At 36.9% G+C, this 11,420-nt stretch overlaps 1 protein-coding gene across 4 annotated transcripts; it reads right to left on the reverse strand.

Moving 5' to 3' along the window:
- Positions 1-1,003: 1,003 nt before the first annotated feature.
- Positions 1,004-10,695, reverse strand: LOC110717705. 4 transcript variants are annotated; one of them, XM_021896473.1, is made up of 11 exons: positions 10,308-10,695; positions 8,250-8,887; positions 6,887-6,972; positions 6,307-6,797; positions 5,685-6,149; positions 4,967-5,624; positions 4,632-4,862; positions 4,399-4,523; positions 3,535-3,762; positions 3,335-3,447; positions 1,004-3,162 (listed from the first exon to the last, which is right to left on the reverse strand). In XM_021896473.1, the coding sequence occupies exons 2-11, from the start codon at positions 8,760-8,762 to the stop codon at positions 2,077-2,079; spliced, it is 3,996 nt and encodes a 1,331-aa protein (XP_021752165.1). In that variant the 5' UTR covers positions 8,763-8,887; positions 10,308-10,695; the 3' UTR covers positions 1,004-2,076. The 4 variants fall into 4 exon arrangements, with proteins under 4 accessions (XP_021752165.1, XP_021752164.1, XP_021752163.1 ...); XM_021896472.1 differs by having other exon boundaries at positions 3,335-3,762; positions 4,967-5,591; XM_021896471.1 differs by having other exon boundaries at positions 3,335-3,762; positions 4,967-5,612.
- Between the last annotated feature and the right edge of the window lie 725 nt (positions 10,696-11,420).

Raw genomic sequence — 11,420 nt, forward strand, 5'->3', positions numbered from 1 at the left:
TACCCTCTAAAATATTTATTTACTTATTTGCCCTTATTAATATTATTTGTCAATTCTTTTATACTCTTAAGAACAGTGTGCGGACATTTATACACTTAAGAATATTTATTTACATATTTTCGCTTATTAATATTATCAACAACTAAATTTGTGATTTAAGACCAAACCGAAAGAGCTCCCCCAGACATAGCAAGCTATAGCGCGCAAATCGCGCGCGTTAGCCACCCTAGTTATTATTATAAATAGTAAAGTAGTAGTTTAAGAGGTCTATTTCCATGGGTGGTCGTTTGGGCAAAGGGCGGCTAACTCACGGTTTCCACATCGATGACATACGGAGTATTATTTTGCATATGCGAAAGTATATGATGCTCAGAACAATTTTCATAATGTTCAAAAACTATTGTGCGATTTGTTTTGTTATTGAAAGAAAATAATTTGAACACTAATACTGTTTCGCCATTGCTTGTATCGATAAGCTTATAAGAGAGTAGCAAAAAGAGCCTCGTAGCATACTCCAGTACTCCATGTTCCATATCTGATGAAGAATCGACTCACTCCACCTTCGGGATGTTTCTAGGTTAATGCGTTTGCATGCAATGTCTTTACTTTGTCTATTACAGAGTTTGGGTGGCTGTGAAGGATGACGGAATAGTGTTGCAGAGTTTGGATACAAAAAAGATAATGGTTGCGAAAGACAGCCAAGGCTTTATTTTGTTACAAGGGGAGAAAATATTCTAGTGATTGATTGTGTGCGTGTGAACTTTGTAGACTTAGAAGCTGTTTTGTTGCATGGTATTGTTAAGCTAATCTATACTTGTATACAAATTGTATACTTTTGCTCTCATTAAACGATCTATAAAATAATAGAATCAATTTGTAAAGATTATTAAGTAACAAAATAAATTTATCAATAGCAAATTTATCATGTTCATATCCAAATTTCGATGATCAAGTGTATAGTCATTATTCGATACTCAATCAAATATAGTTGACCAACTGGATAAAAAGAACGGCACATCTCAGGATTTTGGAGACAACCAGAGAATTCAATGATATTCTCATCTATTTTTCCTCACCAATGAGTTAGCAAATTGAAGCCAGATAGATTACAAATACGAACTCACAAAATTTCAGGGGAAGATCAGTAGTCGTCTCATTTGCCGTTGAACATGCCTACAACAGGCTGCATCTCAAGCCCAGTTCCCACCCTTTCTATACAGCTGCTATTTTTCCAATAGTTCTTTGTCTTTGCTTTATTTTTGGGTGGGTGAGGAAAGATATGGCAGAAAGGATCCTGGTACAACTATACAAGTATCATATACATTGTATTCATTTAATTATCCCAAACAATGGTCATCTGAGCCGAGGTCCAAGCAAAGCCAAGATCAGAAACAGTTCCAGCTTGCACTCCTGGCCACTGGCAAGATGAATATCAATTCTTCTTGGTCCGAGACTTACCAAAAATGGTTTGTAATGATAATCTGTAACACTTGTTACGGCTTAGTCCTACAATCTGGCCTTGCCCACAAGCGCCAGTCATTACTGACACTATTCTCCACCAGTACAAACTATGTATAAATTCCATACTCCTCTACTATTACTCAGAACAAGAAAATATTTCAAAGATTTATTTTGCTATCTTGTAAAGAAAATGTTGATTGAAGTACATTAGACAAAACTAGACAACAATTTTCGGTACATAGAACATCAGTTTGGATCATTATGCATTTGTGGACTGTGACGGCTACTATTCTCTTTATATACAAAGAGCCGTGCCTATGCACCATCCAAAAGAAGATAAAAAGAGAGAGAGAGAGAGAAGGGATGGGGATTTTTGGGTGAGGGCAGTGTAAAATATCAACAAATCCTGTGGGGTTATGAACATGAGGCATTGGTCCTCTCAAAAACCCATGAGAAGGATCAAGTATATGACCGATTGATTTGCCATATGTGAAATAAATAATATACATATGAGAACTGACCTGTCTACTTGCCTGATGTACCCCTGAAAAGAAGCAGAGAAGTATTTGCCTCATGCCTTGCAGGAAGCACCTGTTCCAGAGTTGTCAGGGGCCTCTAAGGCCTCACTGGGCTTTCCTTACCCGAGAATGGAAATGCAAGGGAAAGAGAGAGAGAAGCACTGGCATCTTCATCTTCTTCCTTTGGAGATGGTAAGTCAGGAGGCCTGTCAGGACCTTTTCTATCAACTATCCCAGCATAGAAAGGCAAGACTCCTTTTCTTGACTGTTTCTTCTCAACTCCTAAAGCAAGTTCCAAGTTCGGAGATCCATCAGGTAGCCGATTCTCATTTCCTAACAAAGATGCTTTCCAAGGCGACGAGTGATCTTCTGATGAGTTACTTTGAACAGCATGTGGGTCCACAAGAAAGAAGCATCTCTCAGCTGATTCTGGATTCACCAAAGTTGACTTCCCATCAACAGCTTCATTAGATGTATTTTCAGTACGTGAGCTAGTGCTCACATCACGCATTTGAGCTGCAAACCTATCACTAAATGCACTTGGAATACTACGTCGATCACAACTATATAAATCATCATCCTCTTTTAATCTTTTGCTGATGCATGCTTGTTCACTACCTTCTGAGCCATCTTTCATTTCTGCCCACGGCCTCTTTTGGCATGGGATCACAGAAGTAGCTTCTATTGTAGGTTTTGAATCTTCATCTGAATGTCTTTTGGGTGAACATTGCAAGACAGGGAGGGCTTCCATGCTACCATCAACAGAAACATTTATATCCACAAACCCTTCTTGTTTTAATCCCCCATTCCAATTCAATTTGACTTCATCATTCTTCCACACGGAATGATTCTTGTCCACTTGCTCCACACTATTCTCAAGTTTTGCCTGGCATCCATTTTCCTGTATGTTATTCACACACTGATCTTCTTGCTTCAAGTGATTCTCAGACTTCTCATAAATTTTGTTGCATACTGTATGCAGCACTTCCTGTTCCTCTAGAGTGGAAGCAGAGCAATCCTCTTGCTTACTCTCCATAAGCACTTTGAAAGAATCAGATGAAATATCTCGTTTCTCTGACACAAGATCTGACAGCGACTTCTTGGGTTCATGAAGATTATTGCCACTATGTGTTGACTGCTGATGCTTTAAAATTACACAAGGGTCTTGCCGATTCTGATCTTCCTACATACAGTGGGAGATACTAGTCAGGATCACGTACAGAAAATCAGTACTTGACAAATAAATTAAAGGACATGTATGACAGGAATGCAATAAGTGAAGATACATTATCTAAGTAAATCCTACCAAAAGAGCCGGAAATAATGTAGAAAAGATCAAGGAAACCAAACATTACCAGAGCAGCAGTCCGTGACACAGAGCATGCTTCTGTACCTAAAACTGAAGAACATTTTTCGGTTATTTTATCAAGGTCCCCTTGGCTGGTTGGTGAGCTCAAATTGGTCCTACCTACATTAAATCCCTGGTCAGAACAATCTCCATTAGACAAACTGCCAGACTTTTGAAGAGATGACCCATCTAAAACTGGAGCCTCACATCTTGGTACAACAGTATCATTGCCTGATACAGATAAGTCTTCTACTGCAGGCCTCTGCAAACATGTGTCCTCAGAGAGACAAGTAGCTGAAACATCTTTGTCTCTAGGGACCATATTTGCAACAGAAACAGAAATTTCAGGCCTCTCCAGAGAAGCATTTCTGTCATCTGAGCAACGTGCCCTTCGTCCACGGAAAACCCCCCACATAAAATATAAAGTATTCCAACCTGCAGAAGAATGGTAAATTATATTAGCACAACTCTTTACTACCTATCAAAAACAATGCTATGTAAAAGTTAAAGAGTATCCACCCATAGAAACAAGACAGCTCATGAAAAAATATTAAGCGAAGAAACCTAACAGATCAGGCCACAAGTTGCATATTTTCTTCATAGAACATCAAAAATACTATAATTTTGCATTCTAGCATTTCACAACGGCAGCATCAACCCATCCTAAGGAGAGAGAACAAGTCACGAAATAACAGTGAAGTAATATACAACCAAGCAAGTGATTGTGGAAGAGGAACCTCATTCTGTCACTCAAGAAGTAAAGGACAGTCATAGGACATTACGATACAGATATTTTTCACACATAGCAGAGAAGATGTAAGCAAAGGTCTGGAATCAGCAAGGATCAAAGAAACAGTAAGTCTGTAAATCCAACACCTTACACTGCTTGGTAACGAGCCTTTTGTTCAGCAAGGCCCTGGGCTAACAACATATTGTGTTGTTGCATAAAGATTAAAGAGGTCAATCTAGGTCAGTTTTAGGAACTATTGCCTCCAAGCAGTTAAGATTATACACATCAAAAACAATTATAAGATCACAAAAGATCAAAATATGTAGACTTTGGGAACTTACGCTGTGATCTATGAGAAAGTTGGTTTGATGGAAATATAAGGAGTTCGACCCCATTCACATTTCCTTTAAGAGCTAAGTCATGCTTCATCATATACTCCAACATATTCTTGTAACTCCTCATATAACTGGGACACAAGCAAAAAGGGCATCAAAATGAGACCAGAGCAATTACATGTATAACCACAAAAGTACTTCAACTACGAAAATAGAAGAAAATATGTGCTAGCACAAACCTCTCAAGATCTTTGGCAAAAAAATACAAGGCAATGTTATCCTCGCTAGGGCCTGCTTCCTTGAACTGAATAGGCCACGCACATGGTCGAGATACTTCGTTAAAAACAATTTTCTGCGGAAGCTTACTCACCACTTCAAGCACTTTTCCAGATGCACAACTTGATAAATGTGCTTGAAACCCACCACATACATCTGAAAGTTTTCCATTTCTATGTATCTCAAAACCACCTCTGCAAAAACAAGCAAGCATCTCATCAGCAAAGTATAAGTAAAAGAAAACAAACCTAATATCTGCCAAACATTACGAAAGAAGGCCTGAGAAAAGAGCTCATACTGCCAGACAGCCTCTTGTTCAGGGATGGCGGATGATGTGAGAACTGAGTCTTCTTCAGAAGAAAGGACAACATCAGCAGGGTAAACTTTGAACTCTTTTGCAGTACTAACAGATGTATGTTTGAAAGAGTTTGATGTATTGCTGAAAAGTCCTGCATCTCTTGCATGAACTGCTTCCTCAGCAATTAAATCCATCGGTTGATTTAGAACTGCATCTCCTTCCTGATTTCCTTGACTAATTGCCACTGACAACTCATTAAGTTTCTCAGGTATCTTATTCTTTTTAAAAATGTGCTGCTTTTTTTGCATTGCTGCCTCAATAGCAGCCTTTAACTTATTTTCTTCATGCATCCCATCTTTTACTCTCGACAGGGAAACATCTGAGGAAACACCTCGGCGATTTCCACTAATCAAAGCACCATTAACACCATGTCTAGAGCGACCTACATTATCTTCTAGTGCTTTTTCAGTCTGATTGTCATGCCCATCTGCCTTGGCCCCGTTGGTACCAACAAGTGATCCATCAGCAGTCCGCAAAGAATTTAAAGCTGGCCCTTCCTTTAAGCTGCCATGGCTGGGCTTTGCTTCGGCAGAGCTACTAGTTCCAGATCCCCTGATACTTGTCCCTGATAACCTCTTAGCTTCACCTGATAAAAAAACTATCAAAAACTTAAAGAGGAAAACAACAAAACTAGGAACATTACTGGATTTCAAAGTACCTGAACTACCCATAGACTCTGGTGACTTGTGAGCCAAATTGCAGGCCTGCTTTGACAAACTAGTCGATTTTCCATCAGATTGAGCATTCTTGTAATCTCGGCTATTGCTTACAGAGATGTTTTCAACACGAGGAAGACGCTTGGAAGAATTTGCTGCTGATTGAACAGGAAAAGAATGGTCCGATTTGATGGAGTTCTTTCTTTCAAATGAGCCACGATCTCTTACTTGCTTCTGACCTTTCAATTCCTGAACAGGAGCACATTTTGGAGAGAGCATTTTGACTTTCGGTTCAGTCAAACTAGAGCGTCCTAATCCTTTAAAAGATGTAGATTTGCCAATCAATTTCCCTAACCCATCCTTTGCATCAACACCACCTTGCCTTTGCTTTTGAACAACTTCTTCTGACACCTTTACAGTTGCCTTCAAATTAGAGGAGCCAAAGGAATTTGACTTTGCGAAATTACCTGGAATAAAAAGCAGGCAATCAATACTATATAACCTAAAAAAAGTTGTTATAACAATGATGATTATAAATTATAATAACAAAAAATTAAAAAAAAAAAATTAAAAAAAAAATAGCCAAATCCACAAGCTGTTCATGAGCTTTCAGGATGAAATTACCTTTCAGGATGTGAGAATTTTTGGTAGGAGAACGTGTACTTTCTGAAGAATCCCCAGCAGATTCAGTGCCTGTTGAATATTGATTTGTAAGCTTTCCTTTTGTCTTATCCGTATTCTTCAATGAACTATCCCTAGAAAGCACAGGCACTCGACTAGGACTTAACGCAGTTGGCGAACCTGCACTTGACTCAAAAACCTGCTTTTTTGCTGTTGGACCGGCTTCAATGCTGTCTCCAGATCTCTTTGCCGATAGTTGTTTACTAAGACTAACAGTTTTCAATTTACTACGTTCAAATAAGGAGTCCTTATTATCCAGCTTAGTAGAAGGGTCTGAATTTACAGAACTTGTCCTTCCAAGAGATTTGCTTCTTTCAGTACTACCTAACTTTACGGGCTCCTGTCTCCGTGCTTCCAGTTCTTCATTATATTTGCATTCTTCACAAAACCAGTCACCTTCTGGAACTTTCTCAAGCATCACACGCATGCAATACCTAGTTCGAGAAATTGATAAAGCTAAGATGTAGTCAATACAGCAATTATCAACAGATCAAAATTGAAAGAAGAAAAGCTTTAAACATACGTGTGTTCTGCACCATCACTGCACCTACTACATACAGCTAGCAAATCTTCACGGCCAGCATCACCACAAATATCACACACCTTCACCTGTCATATTCCCATTTAAATAAACTATTAGTCTGGCAAGAAATCAAGAACAGAAACTTACTAACAAGATGTGAAAACAAGTATTTCCATGTTGTAAAGAAAGCAAGACAACCTCATATACCCAATTGCATACAATGAATACAAATGGTTAACAATACAGATATAATAAAGCAACCTATGAACATATGCAATGGACATATGAACTAATAAAATGCTAGCTTCCTAGCAGTGTGCTTGAGGTTATGCATTCGATCAATTCAATGGACAAATGAACAAGACACCACCAAGAACATGTACAGACATGCCTTTTTGCATTAAAGAGAAATAAAGAAGGCATGTACAAGCATATGCATATCTATACTCTGTTAAATCAACAAATATAACAGGCCTCCGGGTCAATCAGGCCATGTCAATGGGAACATTGTAGGTCACAACAAGCAGCATTCAGTAGACTGAGCCATTATGGGAACCAGCATACAAGCTTCCATACTCCACGAGCAACTAGTTATAAAAGAAACAAGCAGGTGTAATATGGTTTAATGCTCTCAACAAGAATGACTGAACTAGATTTATCCAAATATTGTCATTTCTGAGGACTTTAATGTCCCACTAGGATGATTAGCATAAAATTCTGGACAGATTACAGTTGGAACAAAACACCAATGTTGTAAAATTTTAAAGTAGATGTTCCCCTGTCAAGTAGTTTTACCAAAAACACCCCCTTCTGACAGTTGGTTAGAGCTTCCCTCCCGGTTTTAGGGGATCTTCTCCCTCACCAAACTAAGCTTCAAAAGGAAAGAAGATACCTATGATGCAAATTTTCAAGGAGTAGCATTGTTGGAACTCATATGTGCCAAACCCCATTCTATACTGGGGTGACTAAGAGAGGCAGATTCAAAAGAGAAGTGAATCAACTCAAACACTCCTCGATTAAGTTCTAGTGAGTCATATCATACCAAATTAATTAAATTCAAAACACTCTGTTTTATAATGTTCTTAATATATTCCATTTCTGATTCATAATGTATTTAATACAATCCGGGTTTGTCTGAATCATAATGTTCTTAACATAACTACTTTATTCCAACAGGTCGATAATTTCTAAACAGGAAAGGCATAGAGTTCCATACGATAATATGGCCTGAATTTTCTTACCAGCAGAACATATGAAATGACAGCTAAAAAATAAAATGGTGAAGAGAATATTGTAGTAGATCACGAATAATAAGTATATTCTAACAGGATAAAAATCTCAAAACTCAAAAAACTTTACTTACATCTTCTTCCTCAACATCAGATTCATCAACATCATCTCCATGAGATGTTTGCAAAGAAGATTCAAACTTTTCATCAGATTCCATTACTTCATATGACTGCATGACCTTCTCATTCTGGCCATGAAAACTGTCACTAGGTGATGCGGATAATCTCTGAATAGTAGCTTCTGAAGATTGACTATTCTTTCTTGATTCAAGGTGCCCATCTTCCATATCATAATCCAAACCTAGACTCCCAGGGTTATTCCTCAAATCAACTGCCTCAACTCCTTGACCCAGATTGTTAACTAGACCATTCTCACATGACCCACTTCTATCATTTTTATCTGTACCTGAGCAAAGAACCTCATTCGCAATATCGGTTTTTTTATTATTGAAATTGGCATCGTTGCCCTGTCCTAAACCTTTCTGGTCCCTCCTCCACTCAGAAGCCTCCAAAGTGGAACTAGGATCCTCACTGTCATCAGCTGCCTGGCAAAGGTCAGCAGTTTGATCATTCTTCTTCAGCACCATAATAACCAGTTATGATGCTCAAAAGGTCAACAAAATGCTAGAACGAACGTGTCTTCGCAATTTGCTTATGATAAACCCCCTTGCTTCAGTACACACCCCTCCTGTCCTCGAATACAAAATATTTCCTGAAAGGAAAAGGAAATGAGAAATCAATTGAAAATTAAATTAAAGTATATCAATAATCATGAATGTTCAAATAAATTTTTAAAAAAATAAATAAATAAACATATGCAAGCATATCAAAAATCAACAATACAGAAGAAAGGAAAGAGGAAGAAGTCGTGTGTAAGGAAACTGAGGAATTATGATCCTCGAAAAATTAGATCAGAGCTCAGAAGCCTCTCCATTTCACAGTTCCATTTGATTCCTAAAGATACACCATTTTCCCTTGTATCTCCACTTATTTAGTTAAATCTAGAAACTCCAATGCTATATTTCATGAATACAGCCAGCCAAATATATTAGTGAATAATAATAAATAAATAAATATTTTTTTAAAAAAAGGACCAATGATGCTAGTGATTGACTACCAATGCCATGCTAAGAGCAGCATCACGATCCACCCCTTCCCCAAACAAATATAACGTAATGACCAACACAAACTTTACAGTGAAACCCTGTCATAACCAAATGCAACCATGTAACAAGACAGTGTTAATTGTCACTTAAAGAAAAAGATTTCAACAGCCTCGTTGTTGAAATGCCCTGAAGAAATGCTTCATGTTTCCAAAGAAGCACAGCAACTTAACAATAAAATAAGTCATTAACTGGCACTCGCATTTTAGTGTTCCGTCTATGTAGCAGACAGAAAAGCAGAGCAATCTCAATCAAACCAATCCAACAAATCACCATATTGAGCACAATAATATCACCAGCTAGTAGATGATGCTAACAACAACAATGAGTAAACTGTCCAACTGAAATTCCAGAAGTGAAGGATAAAACACTCTGAAAAACGAACAAAATCGAAACGGTCAGATTACAAACACCAGCAATCTTTTCATCTTCTCCTGTCCCCCTAAGCATCTTCTCTCACTGAGATTTCAGTGTGACAAGCTGACTGAAGCGCGAGTTCAATTGATAACTCATAAGCACTGAAATCTGTAGACGATGCATGTCCATAAAACCCACAACAGATATACATCAAATTCCACAATCCCAAATATGAAATGCAAAATACAAAGCATGTACAAAAATCAACAATTTTGAAAAAAAAACTAAATCATTCAACAATATGACATGTTGCACACCTAAAAATAAATCGTCCATTAACTAATCCATCACCAATCTAGAAGGCCAAAGACAACAAACCCTAATTAACAATTACATCAACACTCACAAATTTGAAACCCTAACCATCAAAAATCAATCGATTTAACCCAAATTACTCACAAATTAACCCAATAATCTCATAAATCAATCAATCAGCCCAAAATCACAGCATCCTTAAACTAAAAAATCATCAAAAGTCCAAAAAAAAATTAACACAAAATAACAACTGAAAAATCAAACAAAAAGATCAAATTAAACTCAAAAAAAACTAACCTCAAAAAAATCCAAAGATCGCCCATGAAAAAAGGAGACAATTAAAGCGACAATGTCACCGGCCGCCGAGCAGAGGAGAGAGAAATTAGGGCGTGTTTGGTGTTGCAACTGAAAATTCGTCACCGACTATATTTTAAATTTATAAATTTTATTTATCAATTTTTATTAAAAGTTATTACAAAATTATTAATTTCAATTAAATTTTAAATTTATTCAGAGAGTTTGAAACTTTCTCTCTCTAAAACTTTCTCTCTCTTTCTTCCAAGTTATGGAGTTGGGGATTGAATTTCTCGCTTCAACAAAAAAAAAATGGGGAGGGACTGCTAAGCGAAATGAAGCAACATTGAGGAACTAAAAGTGAAATTATTGGAAAGTTAGAATGGTTTAGATTTGCAAATTCCGGAGATTTATATAGGGACCAGTTTTTTTACGAGTGTGGTTTACACGTGTGGCGGGTAAGGGTTAGGGTTCAGATGGATTCAGTCGTCAATTGCCCAGTCAAGGGTCTTTCAAAATTTAGAAGACCTTAAAAAAACATTATGAATATTTTTAAAAGAAAGGGAAAAAAGAAAAAAAAAAAATGTGACTCCGTATTTTTTTATTGAAAGAAAAGAAAAGGTTGATCAAACGAAATATTCTAAGAGTAAGATTCATCTCGATATATATACATACTATGTGTTAACGTTAAAAAAAAACATATTATAAAATATCAATTTTATATAATTTTACTCGTATGTGACTCTAAATCCGTAATTTCTATGTTTCACACTACTTTGTAATAACACTAGGTAGAGTTTTACGTTTTTCGTATAATACGTATATGAATTGTGACGCAATTTTTATTGATATTTTAGAAAAGAGCAAATGTTATGGACTTATGGAAAAAGGTTTTTGATATTTTTCAAATATCAATTTATTTTTTACATTTTTGGATGAATTGGTTAAAGTTTTGCATCAACAAATGTAAAAGGCCTAGGAGAGACGATGTAATGGCACTTAAAAATTATTTAACAATGATATTTTCAGTTGATGCGCGATTTTTCCGTGAATATCCAAACCAGTGTTGTCAAAGTAGGAAAAATATTTAATGCATCTTATTAAGGCTTAAGGCAC

Source organism: Chenopodium quinoa, unplaced genomic scaffold, assembly GCF_001683475.1.
Source record: "Chenopodium quinoa cultivar QQ74 unplaced genomic scaffold, ASM168347v1, whole genome shotgun sequence".
NCBI lineage: Eukaryota > Viridiplantae > Streptophyta > Magnoliopsida > Caryophyllales > Amaranthaceae > Chenopodium > Chenopodium quinoa.

Coding starts and splice junctions, on each gene's coding strand:
- LOC110717705 (XM_021896470.1), bottom strand. CDS start 8,762: ATGGTGCTGAAGAAGAATGATCAAACTGCTGACCTTTGCCAGGCAGCT. Junction 4,524..4,631: donor TTTGCCAAAGATCTTGAGAG/GTTTGTGCTAGC, acceptor CTTGTGTCCCAG/TTATATGAGGAGTTACAAGA. Junction 3,763..4,398: donor ACTTTCTCATAGATCACAGC/GTAAGTTCCCAA, acceptor ATTCTTCTGCAG/GTTGGAATACTTTATATTTT.